The sequence below is a fragment of the Poecilia latipinna genome, unplaced genomic scaffold (genome assembly GCF_001443285.1).
Source record: "Poecilia latipinna isolate Pla-1442-1.1 unplaced genomic scaffold, P_latipinna-1.0 Scaffold2365, whole genome shotgun sequence".
Lineage (NCBI taxonomy): Eukaryota > Metazoa > Chordata > Actinopteri > Cyprinodontiformes > Poeciliidae > Poecilia > Poecilia latipinna.
In genome coordinates, this window is record NW_015114981.1 from 1 (window position 1) to 23,826 (window position 23,826).

The 23,826-nt window shown below is 36.8% G+C and overlaps 1 protein-coding gene across 1 annotated transcript; it reads left to right on the plus strand.

The window, feature by feature from the left end:
- Positions 1–270: 270 nt before the first annotated feature.
- Positions 271–20,066, plus strand: LOC106937510 (CUB and sushi domain-containing protein 1-like; the record flags this gene model as incomplete). Its single annotated transcript, XM_015019051.1, has 7 exons — positions 271–531; positions 1,087–1,248; positions 3,199–3,311; positions 7,534–7,621; positions 7,839–7,965; positions 9,538–9,600; positions 12,453–20,066. Coding segments are annotated over 7 exons (974 nt in total), but the record flags the coding sequence as incomplete, so codon positions are not given.
- Positions 20,067–23,826: the final 3,760 nt, after the last annotated feature.

The window sequence follows — 23,826 nt, forward strand, 5'->3', positions numbered from 1 at the left end:
ATTTAGCAACACATTTCACTGCAACCAACCTTTTAAAGATCTTCTGGATCTTAATGTGGCCAAAAAAGAAAATTATTTGAACACCAACATTTCTGCACGAAAAATAATTGTTTTGATAAAACATGAAACAAATGAAAATTGTTCATATCACTGTGGTTTCAAGCCACAGTGATTGAGGAAACATTTATAATACAGCACTATAGTATGTAATGGATCTATATAATGTGAGTCTGACTTTGTGAATTGAGTGAACATCAATTATATTTTAAGATATTGAGAGATACACTTACCCACTCTTCTCAGTATTGTTTCCTGTTATAACACAAAATGATTTTCTTTGCTCACAGCAACAAGCAACTTTCTATGTTTCTTCTATTTTTTTTCTTTTCTTTCTCTTTTCATGTAATTTATATAATATTTTGAACGCAATTCAAGCTGAACTGAATTTTAAACTGTCTTTCATTTCAGTTGGAGTGAAAGTAAATCCCAAAGGCAGAGGGGAGTCAGACATACAGAAGAATAAGATCCGTGGTATGCAGAACGGACTACAAACAGCACATTAATATTAATTGAAGAGTTTTTGCTTCATTGCTGATTGTTTTTTCCACTTTTGTTGTTGAATTAATTACATTATTTCTCAGTAAGCATGAGTGTTTCAAAAAAGAATTTTCCATGGAGGAAAAGATGCTGACACTGTAGCCATGAACGTTACTTATATGGGTCACAGATCAGTAGAAGCCGTCTTTACCGAACAGCTCTTCAAAGAGTGTAAGAGTTAAATACATCCGCTCAAATATGATGAAACACATTTTAAATTAAATAAATTATTTCAGAGTCAAATCTGTAGTTTGAAGGAGACAGTAAGAAGAGAAAAACACCACAGGAAAAGATTGAGATTGAGATTCTTGCAAGGAATACAGCAACATCTTTGTTTGGCGTGAGTCATGTCTGAGGCACAGACTGACCCCTCAGTCGTGATGGAAGAAGAGGCTCAAGATATTGTGTTAGGACATTTTAGCAGCTGTCAAAGATTGCTTCCCCTGTTTTGGTAAGCTGCTGTTATTTATCCATGTATTTCTTTCCAAGTTCCAGCAGATGTCTTCTCTCCAAACTCTGAGTGGAGCGGTTTCTACGAGTATTTAGGGAAGAGGCAGACCACCACCTTTGCAGTTACTGGGTTCAACGCTACCAGCAGCCGAGTGAACGTCACATTACTGGAGACCAGCGGCGTGTCGATCAGACTGTCAGGTAAAAGACTATCATTTTGGGTTTTCAGATGATGTTATTTAAGTCTGTGCTTTTAATTTCACTCTTATAATACTTGGTAGGAGGATAGAAACTGTAAAAGACTAATTAGCATTAGCTAGATCGCTATGCTTAGAGTTATAGAACCCTGCAAGTGTTATATCTCATAATATATAAATGAAAATAACGTTACCTTAATTCCAAAAGTACCAAGGAAAATATTCAAAGATAGTCAGTGTGTGGAAAAATTATTTTTATGCAGTGATACCTATTTTATTATCGGTGAGTTAAAATGAGTTAGGCCCCAGAAGCTGAACATGTAAGGACATGTTCAATCTAGTACAATCAACATGTGAGCATTTCCCTGAAGGTGAAGAAAAGTAAGTAAATAAAAATCCTTTATCCTTTAAAAATACTTTATGTTCTTAAACTTTTACAACCTCCTTTATTGTACCAAACATTTACATCTTCACTGGTATTTAGTAATTTATTTGACAATGTGTGAGTAAAAAAAACAAAACAATTGAAAGTATATATTTTTAAAGGTATACAAAGAAACTAAAGTTCAAACACAGAAAAAACAAAAGCAAAGATGAAACTAAACCTCTAACTTAATAATTTTAGGTGCATTGGAATCAAATTTTGATGATTGCAAATGACAATGTAGATGATAAGTAATAACCCAGGAGCTAAAGCTGTTGAAATAAGGTGTATCCCTAAAAAGACTTTTTTTGTTGTTGTTTGTTTTAAAAAAATGTTGTAACCTTCTATGTTGGAAAGTTAAAACAAAGCCCGGCTTTGATGTGACTGTATTTTGGCTTTGAAAGAGTCTTTTCTATGGTTTTCTTTAGTTTTAGTTTTACTCATTTCCTGTTCTGCACTTGAACATTTTCAGATTTTGTAACTATAAATCCTTCAAACTAACTTCATGGGATTAACCAATGTTTTGTCAACATGTAACAAAGAACTTCTTTAAATTTAGAGAAACTGTTTTAGTTGCATCCTCCCACAAAGAGGCTGAAAAGATTTAAATTTTCAGTCGGAAATGGGCAAAGAAAAAAAAAAGCAGATGTGGGCCGCATTTACCTGCTGTGTGAAGGTAGCCTATGTGATGCTATTGATGGTTTTAGCCCTGACAACTCTTTTTTTTTTTTAAAGATTACAAGACAGTCTGAAAGGAAAGCACAAAGAAATCAATGGCTGTTTTATACTTTTTCACAGTGTAGAGTGTCAATGTAGGCCAACAAAGACATGAAAAGTAGCAAGGCAGAATAAATAGGTCAAAAGCAAACAAACTGTAGGAATCTGTTCGATTAATAAATCCCAACCCTTTTCACATTACTATCCAACCTTGGAACAACAAAATTAGCTAAAATTTCACTTATGATGAATGTTAGTACATAAACAGTGTCCTTGGGTTTGAGACTTTTCGCTGAAATGACATGAAAGAGGTTCTAATTCAGTTTGTAGCCAACGAGAACTCGCCGTCTGATAAAATAAATAAATGCATAATGTAACAAGCCCATAAAAGAAATCAAAAGAGAAAATTATCTATTGGGTGTTTATTTGCAAGTCTTTTCTTAGAACTTGCTTGCGTGTCTGCTGTCATATTGACAATCAGCTGCTTTTGTGTTTGCACTGTATTTACACAGAGACATGTTGCTAAAGGCTAAATGTCATGTTTTCCTCCCATATTGTGTTATATGGTTTTTGAAGGAAAGAGAGGATGATCATTTGAAATGTCAAGGTGGCTCCTTTTCTCTGCCTGTCACAAACAAATCTGTTTGCTTACCACCTGCCTGCCTAGCCGTGTTTGTCTCTTCTGGCAAAGTCCTCGACTTTGACAAGTTCCAACACAAATCAGAGGATAATGTGCCATTGATTAATGCAAGATTTAAACACCAGTCAAACTGTTTGCATATGCAGTCTGAATCTCTGCCTCCGTCTTTCTAGGTACTTACAAGTCAGAGGAGAACCAGCTGCTGTTGAAGGTGTACCAAGTGAAGGGGCCGACAGAGTATTACTACAGCAAGTTTAAAAACGACAACTGGGCTATGGATGGATATGTAAGCAAAAGCTTCTTTAATTAAAGGCACCCGCAGGGCTTTAATCAAATATGGCGAAATGACATGTTATGTTTTAAAAGTAAGCACTTGTTTCAAAAAACGAGACCCCTTTGGTAAAGATGGATCCAAATTTTCAGCTTTCAGTTTGTTGCAGGGATTTCGAGATACAGAGAGTGGTTAAAGCAATATGTCATCCATATTGCTGTTCTGTTTGTTGTGACTTTTTGCTTAATAACTCTTACCAAAGCTAATGTTGGACTGCATATCTGGGTGTAAGTGTTTGAGTCTGCCTATTCTGCTTGATGTTGATGCTCCTAATTGCCCCATACTTTGCATTTCCATCACAGGAAGACTTTGCAGGAACAAGGTTGCTGTCTGAGGGCGTTCTTTGACCCCCGTTATTTACACTCCAGGGACCTGGACCAAATAAGAATACCTTGAAAATGGCTCCATTAAGGAGCCATTACTTACTCACCTAGACAGTACTACACTGTAGTATGAATGAAGTTTTCTGATGGGATGTTGCTTCCTCTCTGGAGGAGTATTCACAGTATTTTGATTTGCTCATCTCTTACTTTAAACTCCACTACGACTCACATTTGCTGTAACTCGTAAATTTCACAGCTGAAGTTTTTCGAGTATTTGTTTACAAACAACACCGAAACCCAGTTGCGTATGTCTATTGTTGTGCATTGCAGTAATAAAATCTGCTTACCTTTGTGGGAAATAATGAAATAAAATATGGACTTCTTCTTTTAGCTGTTTTTGGAAGACAGGGAAAACTCGCATCAAAGCATTTTATTGAGGGATTTCTCTGAACATATTAAAACAATCTAATCCCTCAGGATTGTTCAGCATTAACAAATTATTAGTTTAAAACAAACAAGGCACACGTTAGGATGCTGTTTGGCACGTCACTGTGGAAACGCATCCAGCAGACATCATTAAAACATTGTGGATAGTGGAAACATGCCTATGGATTATCAATCCTTCACTCCCTACTCTGTCAAACAATATTGCACAAGAATGTCTTTTCCCAGAGAATCCTTGACCTGAGGAGATGCTGCTCTGCATTTCATTCAGTTGCTGTTCACTTTCTTCCTTTAATAACCTCTCACGCCTTCTCTCCTCGCACTGCAGTGTGTGGTGTGTCTGGATGGTTTGTTCTTAAGGTGAACCTGAACCTAGATGAAGGTATTTTTAGATGCGATATCTGTCGGCATGAGTGATTCTGATTCAGCTTCTCTTACCAGTTAGAAAACGATAACAACATATTGGGTTCTGCTCATGTTCTTGTTCACCTCTTTGCGACTGTGACGTGACCTTAAACGCTCCTGCTATCAGCTGTGATTACTGTGAGCTAGCCAACGTCAAAGTGGGAAAGCGAATCAGTCCAGCATGACTACAGAACCCAACACATGAACCTTAAGGCAATCAGTGTGTTCTAGTTAGGTGATCCTGTGAAGAAAGCGAATTAAATACATTCCAGTTCAATTCAGATCTCCTAGATTGAGATTAATTTCTCCCTGTGTGTTCGGACACATTACCTGGCTCCGTCTCAGAACTGTTCACTACCGTATTACCCATAGTGCCATTTTGGAAAGAAGGTAAAGCTTATCTGGTAATAAAATTGTACCATGAATTGATTGTTTTTCATTTAAATTTACTTCATAGGACACCCACCTACCCATGACAGACTTTAAAAAGGGCTGTGGCTTCAAAATATCTTTAGCTCTCTAAAAACGTCTTTAGAGCTCCTGACAGACAAACGCAACAAGTATTTTCAACCAATTCTGATAATCGTATTAGTTTGATGATACATAAATGGCTTTTACTTGATAGTGTAAGTCTTGGACAACCTCACGACTCTAACGCTATCCTCTGTTTTTTTAAACATGGCAGCTTTAAGGGGCTTCTGCATGGTTATGCCTAACCAAGGAGTGATAGCAAGGTCTTACGTAATCCCATTAAACAATCTGTGGTGCCGTTTACGCATTTCGATCACATATCATTTACGAGTTTGTTTGTACATGATCACAGCGCTTCGTTCTACGGCTTTCAACCGACTTTGTGTTTATTCAATGCATCCATAAGATGGAACTTAACGAGGGAAAAATGGATTAACTTTGGTGCTAGCAATTAGATGCCTGTTTTTAAATAACTGTGTGGCACCTAAAGTTAAGGGCTTTGATCAGCTCATCGTACCATGCACAGTCTTTTTTTAGTTTGCTTGAGTGTTGCAGCTCTAAAAATTAAATTAGGAGCTACGCATGATAGGTTACTAAAAAAATTAAAAATAAGTAAAAAATCCACCATCGGAACAAAAAAGCGTGCGCTTTCATTTTATTCAGACAATGCATTACATTTCTTGATGTAATGTAACTACTGAGTAATGTTGCAGCTCTTTGTAATGACAAAAATGGGGGCGATTCTGAATTCTCACTTTACTGGTTGCTGTAGAGTGAGCAATTGCCTTTCTGTCATAGAGGCCCCAGTTAATGGCTGGATGTACCTTTTTTTTGTCACCATGAGTGGCCCAGGCATGCAGCTGAGACTTCCAGGAACTTAATCTTCTCACCAAGCAATTGTTGCAGCATGTAACGCTCTGCAGGGCTCAGGCGTGGGACTCAGTTCTTATTGAGCTATTGTGACATTTAACTTTTGTGCCTTCATAAATTTCCTGTGGCGTGGATAGATTATATTTTCTGTATTTACACTTTGGATGTTATCAGTCATTTAAATTAACTTTCTATTTAGGGGATGCAAAGGAGAGAAAGTCAGGCAGTCGGTTAAATTTTTTGGGGGGTGATATTTGAAGCTGAGTAAAAATCCTGGATGCTTCAGAGAGAGCAGGAGTGTTTAAGAGAATAGCTAAGTGACATTGAAAGCATTTTATGGATAACAACACTTTTTAATGTGTTCGTTTTCAGTTTTTATTTAAAACAATGGAAAGACAGGACTCATAAGCAGTTTTTGTTATTAAGTTCAAGCAAAAAAAAAAAAAAATGAGCAGCTCAATCTGTAATTCATAATTTATAACATACAAAAAAATAGGTTTCTTCTTTTAGGTCACTTGGGATTAACAACATTTAAATTTGCTACACACTAGAATGAGGGTTAGGGTTGGCCAGAATTTCACATGCATCCTTTGCATTTGGTAAATTTGCTTTTTTGTGACCGAGATTAAACATTCTGGGTTTTTTTCAACAGGCCTCTGACAATAACTGTTGGATTTTCCCTGATTATCTGGCTTACGGAGTAAAACCTTCTTCCTAACTCAGTATCCTTACTATGTCATTATCCGCCCTCATAGGTGCAGCCCTTGTTCCGCTGCAAATAATGACACTTTCCCCTCCAGCTCCGCCAGCATCTTAGAAGATCCTTTGCTTTTGTTCACTGCACACCGCAACGGGATCATCTGGGGAGCACAGAATCCGTCTCTCTCCAGAACAGTATAATGGCTGGACAGACCCATATTGTTTGTGATTCTTTCAACAGATCAACATGGCACCTTCAGGCATCTGGAAATTGTAACTAAGAATAGGTCATAATTTCCCTACATGAAATCTGTCTGATGTTTTTACATGTTTTGATCATGTCACAGAAGAAGGCAGTATGCTTGATTTGTGCCATAGAATGCATCCAAAGCTCAAATATTGTGAATTAATTTATCAGAAGTTTACATCCTCATTACTCAACCTAAAGGTGAAGCATTGTTAGCTTATGTAAATTTCTGAATTTGAAGAAAGCCATAAGAATTTGCCTCATTGCATCTCAAAAGCAAGTCATTTGGTTGGTTATCCTAAATGACCTATAATAGGAAAAGTTTAGTTAGTTTAGAATAAGATGCACAGTGAAAATATGTATATTTGTTCTTTAGTGTGTTTTAATTTCTGCTTCAATTGTAACTGAAGTAAAATTGAAAAACAAAAAAAAAAAAAAACACAAATATTTCATGCAAATTTGGTCTATAGACTTCATTATTACACTGATGGATTTTAATACTTTTTTGTACAAATATTTTCAAATTAATTTAAACAATATCTAACCTACATGTTTCTTTAAAACAAATCCCTCAATGTGCATTCCTGTAAAACTGAAAACACGTGGAGTTTTGTCAAGTTAGAAAAAAGAAACATTAAATTATTCTAATCTAAAAACAAAATAAGCTCGTACTTTTTTTTTTCTTTTTCTAAAAGCTGAACCCTCTCTTGTGTTTCAGGTCACTGCGGAGTCCGACCAGAAGACTTTCGTTTACCAGGGACATATTCACAGTAAAGACTTTGGCAAGTTTTCTCTGACGAGACAAGGTGGGTCCGCTCGGCGGCACCGACACGCTGCTTTCATAACGTCGTGCAACCAACATTACAACCAAATTATGCATTTCGAATGTGTCGCTTGGGATTACTTTATTTCAGAACAAATCTTCCAGTGATACGCTGAATAGAAATGTGAAGCAAACTGGATCAAGTGTTTGAGTTCAAGAGTTTGTGTGCACATGTTTGGCTTATCTCTTCGTGACTCCAGGTCCTGTAACCACGGCGATGAATCCGTCAAACCCATACACGAACAGCAGCTCTGTGGCAGCAGCCATTTTAGTTCCCTTCTTTGCCCTCATCCTCTCTGGGTTTGCCTTCTACCTCTACAAGCACAGGTAAGCTATAGTCTCAATGTCAATCCTTCAGAAACAGCAGCAGAGCAGAATACAAAACAGCTGTTTGTCCTCTGTTTCTGTAAACACTCTACCAGAAGGTGCTGGATGTGAAACCTGAGCCTGTTTCTATCAAAATGTCTTAGTTTTAGTTTGTAATTCATTCTTGGGATCAGTCTTAATTTTATGCACAGCTACACTTTGCTTTTCTTTTCTATCTACACATTCATTTTGGGTCTTTATTTTTTATATATAGTTCAGAACATTTAAAACGCAAAGACTGAATATAGTAAAAATTTAAAAGAACCAAATGTTATTGTGTTTCCTTTTAAGGTCTCCTGCAAAGTTCGAGAGCAGGAAGGCTTTTAGAGCGGCGTATAAAGTTTTTTTTTTTTTTTTCAGAAGAAGCATTCAATCTAAAAGAAGATAATTGATTACTAACCAGTCTATACATGTACAGGAATGTTTAAGCTATTCTTTGTTTAGGTAGAAACTATACCATTATTTACATAACCATCAACAATACAGAGGTGCAATTGTCACAAATTAAAACATAATCAAACATTTAATCTATTTTAGCTATTCAATTCCAGAAGTGAAACTTAGATTAATTCTTTTTAGTGAAGTTTTGGTAATTGCAGAAAGTAACTTTAATACAAAACCTACAGCCTAGTGAGAAATCAGTTCATAAAATCTGAACAGGAAGTCTCCCTGTACCATCCTTTTCAAAAACAACTCTAGGAGAGAAACTCGGGGCAGTGTTCCTGCTGTTGCCAAATGCATCAGATTTAAATGATCTATCTCACCTTCCAACCGTTGTTGTCTGAATTGATTGCTGAGTCTTGTTCATGCCTTTAGATCCCTGCGGCCGGCCGGCCGGTCGCACAATCCAAATGTCACCCCGACGTCGTTCTCTCAACCTGGCAAGATCACATACGCTTATGTACATCAGCCGAAGCAGTAATGAGACGGGCTGACTTTAACCCCCCCTTGCCACACCTGTCCTTTTACAAAACACATGTAGACAGTTAAATGGGCCTTTAATCCTGCCACGAGGTGTTTTGTGAAAGGCTCTTTTGACTCCAACTGCTGTTGACAGATCGTTAATCTCTCCCAAAGTCTTTAATGAGCGCCGCCTCATTGTTCTCCCACGGCTGCAGTTATACCTGTTCTTAAGCATCTTTATCAAATACAATTTCCTTCCTCTTAACTTTTCGTAAAATGCTAGTGTGCAGCACTTTGAGCACACGACTATTTTAGGAATGTCCTTTTTATGGCTCACATTCTTTGTGGGAAACGTCAGCGACTGTGCTGGACAACATAGTCGTAACATTTCTGCTTCGAACGTTTTTTTTTTTTTTTTAACTTAGTTTTAAGTGATATTCTAGTTAAAATATAGGAGTTTCACTTTTTAAATTGAAATGCTGAAATAAACTAAATCTTTGATGATGATATATCTCAGTTGCACATTCACATACGATTGAAACTACCAGGTCTTGTTTAATGTTAGCAAACGTTGCAAGTTGCAGTCTGCGGTTCGAATCGATGTGTATTAAAGCTGCTGGTTGTATGCAGGACATTGTCTGCTGACACAGATGACAATGAGAGACCAAAAAACACCTGGGGGCCTGGCGGCAGGTAAGTCATCCATCTGGTTCTAACAACCAGACCTCCGCCCGCCGCCACATCCTCCGTCAAATTTCCCATCTCTTGTTTTTAGTTTGCAAACCGCTTATCCATGCTGTTTAGTAAGGCTGCACAATATTACGTGGACCTAAATTAAAGCTTAAAACACAATTTTGGGACAACTTGCATCGGCAAAGAGCAATTGGGGTGATGTTTGTACTCGGAAGAGAACAAATAGCATGAAGTTTTTCTGAAGCAGTGCAGCCCTACTGTGTCCAAACAGCAATCATTAAAAGCTTTATGAGGGCATTTTACTTTGTCTTTGATCTCATTGTCATCTCCCTGTCAGCATGATGTCATTAAGACCAATCTTTAAATTGTAAATGAGTGAAGTTACTCACATGCTTTGATACACTCTTGCATTAATAAGTTTGTTCATACTGTATCCAGTATGAGGCCTTGCATTCATTATACTCTATATAGTTAAATCTCTGCAGGCGTACTTCAACATCAACGCCACTACAATGGCAGGCCAACAGAAATATAAATTAATTCCTCACATGCTGATGTAAAGTAGTTAATGAGAAACTAAAGGGTTTGCATGCATGTGTGTGTGTGTGTGAGCTCTGCAGTTTTTTTCTGCTGTGACCCATTTGTCTATATAGTATCTACAATAGTGTCAGAGGAATTATGTGTGCCATTTTTCATTTTCCTGATAGAAGGAAAGTTTTGCACCTACCATCCATGGCCGGTGCCGTGATTTAAGCTTCTTCCATGCAGGGAGGTCCATGCCATGTGTTGGTGTGCGCAGTTTTGTAAAGTAATGGCTTGAACATGTAGGGTAGGCTTAGTGGCTCCCCAGGGTTGAATTTCCACCATTGCTCACACACGCACGCACGCACACACACACACACACAAGCGCATACACGCACTCTTAATGAGGTCAGAATCAAACAGCGGCAGCTCTCCTCACTGCAAATAGTTCCACAGGGTGTAGAAGTAAGTGATTAAATCTAACAGGATTAAAGGAACTGATTATCTAAAATGTAATCTGCAACAAACAGACAAATTAGGAAAGTGTATTTGTCAGTCTTAAGTGTTCGGTTAGACCACTGTTTAAAATCTTAATAAAAAAAAAAGCATGCTGTGAACATGTATGTGTATTAAAAAATACATTTGTATGCAACCATGGGAATTCCAGCCTATTTAAAATGTTTGGATACTCTATATTTTGTCACTGCTTTTACAATCCCCCCCCCCTGCAATCTTTTTCATTTTTATTATAACTTCCTCACCATAAAACTGTTCAGTCATCGCTGCAAATCAGCTCGTTTAAAAGTAGACCTAAAAGGATTAATGTTAATTAAATTTAATTTTACATTTGTGAGATCTATAGATTTGGTTTTGAGGGACAAAGTTATGAGTCATACCTATAAACTTCTTAAATTACTCCTCCCATTTGTGAGCGGATATGAGGCGTTAAACTGTCTAGTTATTTCTGAACTAATGTATCTGCCTGTGAACTCCTGTGAAATTAAAGGAGCTCAAGGGATCATGCATTGCAAATCAACACAGTAAAGCATGGAAATGTTTCTACAACCCTGGCTAATGTGAGCTAATGACTAAAACATGACCTGGTTTCTTATAGATTATTAGCAGTAGAACTTTCCCCCCCCCATCGTTTACACTTTACCGCCAAAGATTAGAGTAAAAAGTACCACTATTAACAACATCACAAAAATACTGATTCTTTTATCCAACTTAAAAGTCTCTTGATTTTTAAAGTAAAAATTATCTAAGCCTTGCTTTGAAAATTGCTCACATACCTAGTGGGCAATGGACTTAATTTCAATGTCAAGACTCCATGTGGAGCTCGTTTAGATATAAGTCAATGTTACTTCTATCTTTGGTCCTGGTTTAGGCCAACTGTAATGTCTGCAAGTATTAGTTACACAGAAAGATAATTATCCAAAAATGTCAAAAAAAGTAAAAAAAATAGTTACAGATTGTGTCCTTTGCAGATAAATGATCTTTATTTTCGCTCATTTGAGGACCAAACATTGTGGTATAATGGTAAATATTGCGGGAGATCTACTATACTGAATATGGTTTTCACAATACAAAAATGTCAAACGCAATGCATTTACTAAGAAAATGCTCAATAGCAATGCAACATTTTTTAAGAGACAATATTCTTGTTAGGAGTAAAAAAAAATACTATTAATCATGGTATGACAGATTAACAGTCACTGGTGTCCATGAAGCTAATGTGTTATCCAGCATTAGCACAACTAGCATGTGAGATTGTTCAACATTTCTAAAGAGGGTTGCATATGTTTTTTGTTTTTTCTTTATGTGCCTGCCTGCTGATCAGGTAATCAGAGGGGAGGGCTGAGTGTAACATTGTAGGCAAATGATTGGGTTTCTTTATATTGATTTCGACGCAAATTTGTGTTTTTTGAAAAATTCTTCTTTAGCACTGATTATATCAAAATATTTTGACAACTTGATCGCTGACAAGTTAAAGCAACACATTTCAATCTAAAATGTTGAAACAATTATGATAACACTAAATACAGACAAATGTTTACCTTGACATCTATGAACCAGTTAGAAATTGTTTTTGAAGCATTTCCTGCATTGTTTTGAGCCACTAAGCCTTAAAAAGTCAGCTTTACAAAGAGGAATCAAAACCGCAAAGCAATTTCTCATCATTAAAACTCTTCACATGACTGATTGTGTGGGCTTGTTTAGGATTTTGCGTTTGAAATGCTTGTTAAAACTGGCTTTGCTTTTATATACATTTTACATGATTTACGTTAGCAGATAAAGTTGTACTGGTTATGCTTCTCTGTTTTTTTCAGGACCCGTCCAAAGGTCCAATTCAACGGCTATGTCGGACATGAGAGCTCCAATGGGCAGGCGTCGTTTGAAAATCCAATGTATGACACCAACATGAAGCCCACAGAGGCTAAGGCGGTTCGATTTGATACCACCCTGAACACAGTCTGCACTGTGGTGTAGCTGGGCAAACCTGTCTCTGCCCATAAGGCGGTTCAGACCACCTTCATGCGGCGGTCTGCAGAGTGGTGTAACCAAAATAGAAAGAAAACAAAACCTAATATCTGGACTTGTCACCATGAGCAGCCTTTGTGTAACATGCTGGTACCCTGCCAGCAAAATCTTCACAATAATGCAGCTCTGCTCCACTTCCTTCCACTCTGACGGCATTTTTCCGCTCTGGTTTCAGGGAGAAAGACAGGAAAGATGGTTGATACTGACAAAAAAAAAAGAAAAAGGCAGTAAATCACGACCTCATCAAATATCACAAAGTCTGATTTCAGGAGATTACTGCTTCAGCTACAGTTGTTTTTCATTTTAATTTTTTTGGCACTATTGCATTTCAAGCATGTATACAGATGGCATAGCTAGTTGAACTGCTGCTAAGGGCATGCTCATCAAGTTTGAAGAAGTCGCCTTTATTTTCTCTTGGGAAAAAGCTCTGCAGTAAGGGTCACATAACTAAATCAATAGCCGTTAATTCCAACATCATCCCACACTCCCATGCCAAGTTTGCACAGTGGCACAGGCTTATGAACTTCCCCGCTGCAGGCCAGATATGGGTTTGACCAACACGAGGTTTTACCCTCAGGGGAAGCACATACACCTAGTCTACCTTTCATACAGATATAAGATGGACCCTGTATAAAACCTTAGATAATATCTGGTGCTGGACCAAAATCATCCCACTGACTTTCCGTCCTTCTGGATTTGACAGAACCGAACTTCCGGACACAACAAACCTTTTACAGTCTCTCTTGTGTTAGAGCCTCTTGTGGGCTCCACAGATTTGCGTACGTTTAAAAACCAAATGCAGTGATATGATTAGATTAAGGGGTTAATTTAGGATTAACCTGGTTGACATTTGGTGAACAACAATCAGGGTTAGACGGGAGTTGAGTTAAGTTTGAAAATGTTTTAGCCTATTTAGAGAGCTGAGCGACAAGCAGGACAATCACAGAGTTAGGTACGTTTAGTGGACAGATATTACAACAATTTGTTTCATGGATTCTTGTAATTTTCATTAATTTATGCCACTTTTATGCCTTTTATAACAGTACCGTAGTACACTGCAGCTAAATAGGTTAAAACATAGCAAATCAAGCCTCTCTAAACTATGTTTTCCAAAGGGTTTGGAAAACCAAGAGTCATCCCAAGCTAGGCGTAGTTTTCAACACGTTCAAATATTACAAGACGATAGTAAACACCAATAAGTCCTGCACAGAATTCAGTTGTTGAAACATAAAACCAGTCGATTGCGTTGTAATGCCTTTGCAGACTATGGACTGGTTTCCAGAAGCTTGTCAAACACAATCAAACATTTGTTTTTCCTGGACTCGCCACAATTCTGCGCTTGGTGGCTTAACAAGTGGAAACCTGGAGGCAATAAGCTGTCAGGATTGTCAACTGCTGCAATCAACTGTGCCCAAATCCAGGAAATGATTTGTTCTCTTGTAACTCTGGTCTGGACTATCAGCCGCAAGATGACTGATTTCTTTTCTACACTGCACTCTCCAGCCACAAAATCCGAAGTAAGATAAACTGATTTGCTGACAGACCGGCTGACTGACAGCAACTGGACAAATGGACGCAGACAAAAAAACAAAAAACAAAAAAAAAAGTGCAGTTAGTCACTGTTGTCAGTCAGACTAACTGTAAAAAGAGACATGGACATGTTAGAGTGAAAACAGAGACATCAAGATGTCTCTATGTGTCTCTTCTGGAATTTTTCTTCAGTGAAGATATCGATGAACAGACTCGTATGTTCAAAAGCCCAGCGGCTCATTGGGACTTCCCAAACTACGGCTGCTGGGGACTCTAAAATATAAAGTTTATATAAATCGCACAAATTTTGCACTAGTGTTGTTATTTTTTTTAGTTTTTTTTGTTCATGTTTTTTTTTTTTTTTGACCCAATTGGGACGAGGGAATGAAGAGAAGATTTGGGAACAGAAATGGGTTTGCTAAAGGAGTCAGTCAAAAAGTAATTTTAATTCAAAAGCTTCTGTCTTTAAAAAGACAACATGACTAAATACAGGGTTACAGTGTGTTTGTATATACACATTTATATTTCTCGCTCCCTGTTAGCGGTTGTTTTTGTTGCCATACATGCTAGCTAATCAGAAGTGTGGGCGTTCCCATGTGAAAGAGACGGGAAACGTTAGTTTATTGCTCTTTCTGAAAGCTTTTACTTGCTTCAGTGTAATTGGTAGACGAAACAAAAGGAGAACATCACATTCATCAAAAACTACTTACAATAACTTGCAAAATGCCTATCCAAAAAAAACAAAAAGTAATTTGCACAGAATAAATTAGCAGCTTTTTTTCCTTGAAAATGAGACGATTTCGAGTATTAGCTTTCAGAAAAGCCCCGCAACCATTTCTCTAACCATCTTTAAAAGGCACATGTTCCCTTCCACCACTGTTATTGTGCATCCTCCCATCACATCGCATATCTGATGCGCACAGTCTTGTTACAACAGCCTTTTCAAAGAGCACAGAGAGTTTGCGATTGGTTTGAGAAGCGGTCAGCAGTCAAACAAGTTCATAAGGAAGGCAACATGCACATTTAGGGTTGTCAGCAATTATATCCCCGTATTATTTAAGAAATACCTCATCAGCAGAAAGTGTGTCAAATCCTTTGTTATGAATGCTGGATCATCGCTGCAGCAAATTTACAAGCTTAAGGACAAACTTATCCTGCCGATTTCCTGGAAATTTAAAAAATGTTGCTCTGACGTCCACAAATCTGTAGGACTCAAGAAAATCCACGAGATTCAAACACTGAGCTTGTTATTTTTCGCAGTGTTTTCTCAAAATGCTATTATTTTTTTTCAAAAGTTGCTGCTCTTGGTTTATGTAACAGATTTAATTGCTTTCACTGTGTCTCCTTTGTTGTGTCCAGGGTCTGTTTCATACCTCACACACACAACATTCTGAGAATATGTTTATACATCCAGCATTTGCGTTAAGCCTTGTGTTTTTTTTGTTTGTTTTTTTTTGTTGTTTTTTTGTATGTTTTCCATGTCTTGTTTTTTGTTTTTTTTCTCATCCGCCACAGCCACAAAACCATTCTCTGAAATTTAATTCATGCGCTAGTAGAATAGGGACATGTAAAGAGAAGAGCTTCCAACAGACAAAATAATGATATCTTCTGAATAATGTGTCGTATTAAAAGTAGATGATTATTCTGAAGAACTCAAATACCCCAAAAGTGCGCATGAGGAGATTGTCAAAACTCTACGGCTTTCACCTCGTTTACTGGGAAACGACTTTGCCCCAGACCTCAGTGCCGCAAACAAAATGCCGTTAAACAATCCTGATTGAGTCTGGATGGACATTGTTTTGTATAAAACAATCGTTGTGATGCAAAGAAAGAAAGAAAAATCGATGAACAGAGCAGCTCTTGAAAAATATTTCAGCAAAAACGGACGACACATTCAGCATCTCCGTATAGGAATAAACAAGACATCTGTAAACAACAGTGGAGCGTCTGCTCACAGTCACGAGCCACATCTCTTCCTCCTATCTTCTTTTCTTTTAATTGCGAGAGAGCTTTCTGTGCTTCTGGTTTTTAATTGATTTGATTAATCCAGTGTAGATTTCCTATGGAGTCAGGAGTGCATAATAGAGCCTGAAAATTACAGACTGGTTTCCAAAACCGTATTAAAAGGTCTAGTTTCATCATTACTGAGCGATATCTGATCTCCTAGTGTGCCTGAAAGAGAGAATTTGGACCGTTTTGTTTGTTCAGGCATGCCACAATGTGACTGAACTGCTGCGGTTCGATCTGACATCCCCCAGGCCCCATGAAAACACGGCATAATGCAGAATGTCATTTTGTGCAGATACCGAGTCTCCTGCACAACTGTCAAGTCTTTGTAAAAATTTCTATAAGCACACTTCAACACACGCTGAGCTCAGAACAGGATTTTCCACCCACTAATGTTTCAATATTTCCCCTGATAAGCAGGTCTGTAGTGACAGATGTCAGGCGCCATTTGACTTCATTTTGGTATAAAAACAGATATCCCTCACAGATATTTCTGTGGAAGGTGGGCCAAGTCGCATCTCAAAAATGTGCTGTAGAAATACAAGCCCATGGCAGGAAATGCTGAATTAGTGACCTATTCTTAGGTAATTGTTATATGTGAGGAACTGTCTGTGTAACATGACAGAGACCACTATCCATTTATGTTATTTATACGGTCTGTAATCATGTCTGTTTTTACGTCTGATCCTGACAGTCGGTGTATTTTTAACCTGCTAGCCTTATCCGAGTGAGAGGGAAATGTCAAGGGCGATGCGAGTGAGACCAGCACAGACGTGAAGAGGTTGTGGAAACCCGTCTGTGGGGATAACGTTAAGAATCGTTTTGATGCATTTCATCTTTACAGAAATTTAGGCTCAAAATTATTATCCAAATGCCTGATGGGCTTAGAGTAAAAGTTATTTTCATTCAATCAAGAAGTTTATTTCTGACTGAAACTAACACTGGTGTTACTGGAAATACAAAAAACAAAGTACAAAAGGTACATTCTGTTATTTTTATATTGCTTGTGGGGAAAAACAAACATTTATACCCTTTTCCATCATTTATGAGAATGCCTTTTTTTTCCATTATATCAGTGGAACCATTGTCACTTCTAATATAACTGTGAATGCTTCCATAGATTTAAGTCAAAACTCTGGCTGGGCCAAGCTGAACTATTAACATTACTTCAGCAGCAGAAGAAACATAAAATTAAGAGGTTACTTGGCGTAAATCGACCTGTAGCATTGGTCATTTTAACCCTCCCACAGTCCTAAATGGCTCGAGTTGACCCAGTGTGAGCTTGTTACCCTGCATGTTGTTCCGGGCGGACTGACCCCACGTGTGCTTTTACAAGTTTTAATTGTTTTATCAGTTTTGGGAACTGATAAAAGTGTCGAACTAGGACTGTGGGAGGGTTAAGTCTTATTGTATGTAAGTCAAAAAGTCATCTGCCTACAGATTTAGCTGGTAAAACTGATTTAGACCCTGGAAAGATTTATGTTTTCCACAATTTTGAGGCAATTTTTACTGTTTATATAAATCACCTAATATATACTCAAATGTTTAAAATACAGAATCAGTTTTAATTGTTGAAGTGAATAAAACTTTAATCTTCCAAAATATGGTTACGAATGCAACATGGAGTTGACGGTTCTGACGCCATATGGACTAAGATATCATACAGTGCCTTGGCAAAATATTCACACACCTTATTTTTTGTCACATTACAACCACAAATACCAACTTATTTAATTTGGTTTTAATTTGGTAGAGTACAAAGTGGAGCATACAGCAATTATGAAGTGGAAGAAAACTGATGGAACATTTAAACATTTATACAAAGTCTGCATATGCATTCAGTTCCTCTGAGATGGAAAAAGAAAAACACATGTTCCTGCAATTACAGTCTTTTAAGGTACATTTCTTTCAGCTCTCCACGTTCAGGCAGATTTTGGCCCATTCTCCTTTGCAGAGCAGCTCAGGCTCTCTGAAAAAGGATGGAGAGAATCCTTGAACCGTGATCCTCAAGTCTTACCACAGATTCTCAATGGGATTCAGGTCTGCACTTTCAGTTTACCATTTTAACACATGAATATGGTTTGATCTGACCGTTTGATCTAATCATTATGGCTCTGACTGTATATTCAGAGCCACTGACCTGCTGGAAAATGAACCTCGCCCCCATTCTGAAATCCAACAGGTTTTTGTTCAGAAATGCCTGTTTTTAGCTCCATACAGCTTCCTGTGAACTCTGACCAGCTTTCTGCCCCGTTCAGGGTCATTTCTACTGCTACAAAATGTAACATTTATTATCTTTTTTTAATATTTAATTATGTATTAATTATGTAATTAAAATATGTCCATGTTTTCTGAGTTCCTTGCATTGCTAGTGTAAAGTATTACCTATTACCTTCAAATAGTTTTTGCAAGATAAACTATTCCACCGCCTTTTTTTTTTTTGCATTTGTTCACTAATGTTATTTTAACATTAGTGAACAAATAAAGGCCTTCATGGAGCAGCTTTTTCAATTAACTTTTCATAGAGTTTGCCTCTGAAAGCGAAGGGTTGTGCTGAATTCTAGGGAGTCCCATTAAAGCGGACAGAATACATGTGCATGCCATTCCTTTCAGATACATTTGTAAAAGATGATGAAAACCACATCATTTCCCTTCCACTTTGTAGCTGCGCACTGCTTTGATTTTGAAATTTGTTTTTCTTTTTGCAAAAAAGACAAAATGTGAAATGAATTTAAGGGTTTAAAATACAAGGCACTCGCACTTGTAGGAACTGTGGTTCTGTTTGCATAATTTCATCCCCAACATTTTGAGTTGGACAATGTTACTATGGAAACTAAACCGTCTTATTTCACGATTGAGAATCTATCTGCGGTCCCGTTTTCTTCATTAGAAACACGAATATCTATCAGTTGAGCACATGACTGCTTTTCAATGGAGATACAAAACGAAATGATTTAGTTAAACTGAAGAGATGTGTTCTCATTAACTCATTAACATGCAGGAAGTGGCTGGTGCTTTTAAAGATATGCTGAAATATATAACCTATATTTTTGTTTTATTATTTTGACGTCCCCTGTGGCAGAGATGAGTTGAGAAGTGGTGCGTCTTTAACCAACAGTCGCCGTCATCTAAAATGTTTGTTTCTAGCTTTGTGATGCCTCCATTTTCACCGCTGTCATCTCTCACCACCATTATCATGTGCTGCTGAACTTGAAGTAGGTGCAAAAGAAGAAAAAAAAACAAAACAAAAAAAAAACATTTTTGTACAAAAATCTATTTTTTATGAAGAGATTTGTAAAAAAGAAAAAAATAATATCAAAACAAATTATTAAACATGCTGTAATTTTTATGAACAACAATGTAGGTTCAAATAAAATCTTGTTCATTGCAATCAATGTTTTTACTGTTATACACCATGTAAAGATCTATGGTTGAGACTGAGTATCAAATATCAGATATGATCTTATTTGCCCGTCATGGCTGCTTTTACACAGGAACACACAAGCTTGAGAGCCGAAGCTAAATTACACTTTTCTCCAGGTAATAAATGTGAAAGAAAATGTGGAGTCTAAAACAGTTTCTGCAGCAAGGTGGGATTAATTTCATGTTTCATTTAAAAAAAAACAACAAAAAAAACATTAAAGCTTTTATGATATAGTTTGAAATTTCTGATTCTTTGTGCTCACTGATGCTTGAGTCATCATTTTTAAAATCTTTGAGATATTAACAGTACATGTGTGGTACGTCAAATGGGTTGAAAATCATTCCAACTTTAAAACGCATTGTTCCTGTGTAACAGCAGCTCTATATGGCTACTCCTCATACTTGTATCTTAGAGAGAATGGCTTTTAGAGGCAAAAATTAAAAACAAAATAATTTGGATGAATTTTTTATTTTTATTTTTTTTTTACATTTCAAATTTGTTTAAATTTAAAAAAGAGCAAACTCTCTTTTAGCTTAATGGATCTGTTTGGGTCATTGAGCTGTGATAAAAATTTTGATGTAGCATCATGAATATTTGGCAGCAAATTTGAAGGTATAAAACTACAGAGGTACTTTAGCGAATGACCCAGTCCTCCTCCTCCAACGTGATCATGAGGGAAACACGCAGTGGAGTGTTACCAAGACTTGCATAACAGTTTGTGCATTCAGCCTCACAGCCTGCAAGACTCACCGTTTATCTATCAGATATTTTGGAGATATTATTTGAGAATAAAGTTTTTTATACCATAAAACCCAAGTTGTCTTTTGTAGTTTTCTTTGTCCTATTGTTCGATGAGTCTAGTTTGTTGATGACGAATGTTATTGCATTAGTTGAGCCAGGCTGGCGCATCCATACTGCTTACAAGTCGAGCTGCTAAATGCTACAAAAACGTAAAATCAATGAACCAGTGCTAAATATGCTTAATCTTATTCTACGTTATGCAAATCCTTTGTCTGCACAGATTCACTCATAATCGATTGGACTTGTTGAGATGGCAAAAGAGTCGGCCATATTTTCAGTAATTTATAGTCCTTACAGCGATCTTTAGACATTCAGTCTAAGATGGTCAGGTGATCATTAAAATGTGGAGAAGAACAATTAGACACTGTCATGGTAACATTAACACAAAATAGGCTTTTCACATTCAATCTCAGTACACAAAACAGGTGTATGATAAATGGTGGTGACTTCATTTATCACCACTATAATATTTATTTTTTTAGCTGAAGTAAAACATGTTTGATACGCCAACAGGTGACAATGAGAAGCATCAGGTCACAAGTTGATGTGCTACTGGGAAGGTTTTCATCCCTTTCTTGATCTAATTAGGTTTATTTTAAATGAGCTGAATTCAGATGCTGTTGCTGTACACGTTCGGTGTTTTCATTCTCTAACTGGATTACTAATGAGATAAAGGTTAATCAATATATTGATCAAGGCGCTGCCCCCTGGAAGACCAGTTAAATTAACCATGTTCACAGCACTGATGTTAAGTCATGAACAGGCTGGCGATTACTGCTTACAGCTGCTTCTGGTATGATCATAGAAGATGTGCGCAATGCATGAAAACTACACGCTACAAAATTGTGAAACTTTTTGTACCTTGCTGGTCTTTTTATTTGGGGGCAAAATAAAAAGCTGTCATCAGTGTTACTTTATTATGTGACAAGGGGAAAAGAAATGTGTGGGATCGACTTTACTCGGAACAACTTGTTTAATTCAGGGGGATTACTTGTTTGCATTGGAGCCGCTAGTTTTTGAGCAGTGTGTGCCCAACCGCAACTGACTGAAGGGTATGATCACAGCGAATAAATTCTCAGATTAAAATAAAACAAAAGGAGATCAGATTTGTTTGTAAACAGCTGATGCTGCAGCTCCCAGTCAATAAAGAGAATCTCATTTTTGGAATCAATTTTACTCTTTTGCTTTCTGTATGTTTTATGGCGGTATGCACTATAAGTTTCATCTTTACAAAAATGTGCAACCAACAAATTCTACCCAAGAAATTATTATCCACAAAAGCCTGCATAAAAGCTACTGAACAAGATAATGGCTTTTAGCTGTAACTGGCCAACATCATAAAATACAAAGTCACAAACTAAACTACTGGGAAAGTCCTGAGTAAACACCAAACACAAATACTCAACAGGATTTAAAGCTGGGAAAATTCATTTTAAAAAGCTACTTGAAACAAACTCATAGATACAAATAAGACGAATGCTATAAGTTAAGTTTTTGGGGGGTGTTTGTAAACTTACCCACAGAAATCTGTTTCTCCATTTCTAGCATGGAATCTCAAAAAAAAAAAAGAAAAGAAAAACTATTACAGAACCATACAGTCTTTTTTATTTTTTATTTTTATTTTTTATACTAAGTCCCTAACTTTGTTTCTGACACCTAAAAAAATATTTCTCAAAGAAAACTGAAAGGCATAAATTACTATTATTTTAAAGCTGGAAACGTGAACCATGAAGCAATATTTTCACTGCCGTATCCGACATAAAAAGGAGAAAAGAAAAGTGAAAATCTGTCAACTAGCACGCTATAAAACTATAATAGGATTTTATTTCATTCTTGACCCAACAATCCTTCTCGGGTTGATAAAATGTTAGCATGAGAAGAGTACTGACACAGCATAAAATGTCCAAACACAAACATTATTTTGATCCCTGCCACCCCCCAAAATTAATAAACGAATAAACTTTTTCGTAAGAGGATCTCTGGCTCTGATTTGCAGACTTTGTAAGGCAGTGAGTTGACTTTGCATTTTATTTTGTATGCTCCCCAATTCAGTGTTTGGCTTTGTTTAAAAAGAAATAAAACCTACCTGTATTTTCAACACTGGCATTTCAATCCTGACTGATGCACAAGCTCCGTCTTTAGTCACAGAAATTCTTATTTGTTAATGTATCCCATAACCAGATTACCAAAGAAATCCTAAACCATTTCATCAGGCAAATCTGGTTAAAATATGTTTGAAATGTTTTGTGTTATTAATCTAAAATTATAGAGACGTTAAACTAGATACAACAATCATCCCAAAACAGAGCCTCTTGGAGCTTCACATCAATTTTAGAAATAAAAATAGGTAATTGTCATAAACCATCATTTAGAAGAAGTCATCAGAATAATTACCAGCAGCTATTAATATCATATGAAGCATTAGGGATAGATCATTCTCAGCGTAATAATGATTTACTGTTTTCCACTTAATTAAATTAAATTAAAGAACTGTATTGGCAGAACTTGTAGAGAAAACCAAAGAACACAAAAATGACAAAACCCAAACAATCCCAGATCCTAACAATGTCAAAACAAAAAATAAATAAAATATATAGATATGCATATATATGTGCTGCAGTGCATAGAAGTGTACATGCACTGACTAAGACATCAACACATGCTATTGCAAAACATATAATCTTCATAAATCTAAGCTTTTTTATTTAATCAGAGGGATAAATTCAGAAACTTGCACGTCTTCCTTTACTGCCACGTTTTACTTAATGCTATTGTCATTCCTGTCTATTTTGCATACATAATACAAGATTCCTGCCTTTGAAATGCTGATTGGAGAGGCTCTGCAATTACATCAGTGCATCTGCCTGAATTTATGGGTCACACTGCAGCTTTATCACGGCTTCATGTTGAAAATACACGACTGGGTAGTTCAATTGGTTTTTCTATCACACTGTGAAATGCAGTGAGAGCAGTAGAACACTTGTTCCTTTTTTTTTGTCAATTTAGGAGATTACTTTTGTGAAAAATGTATTTTTACCATGTCAGCAGGTGATTTCTTATCTAATGCTCATCAAAAACTAATGATTGTTGAGCTCCACAGGAGCCCAAATCTCTAATCTTTACTTTCAAGCAGTAGTTCAAAGGTTCCAGCGAGAAAGAAAGTAATAAATAGACAAGGATGTATGAATTGTCTTTCAGAACTGAATGCACCCTCCAATACCTGTTACAGAGCCTGCAATGACAACATAATGTCTGAGAAAACAATAGTGAAATTAACAATTTTAATAGAATCTGGGACCAGAGGAATGTGTTTGTAGTTTTTTTTTTTTTTTTTTTTTTTTTTTTTTATTTTTTTTTTTTTTTTTTTTTTTTTTCTGGGATTTTTTTTTTTTGGGGGGGTT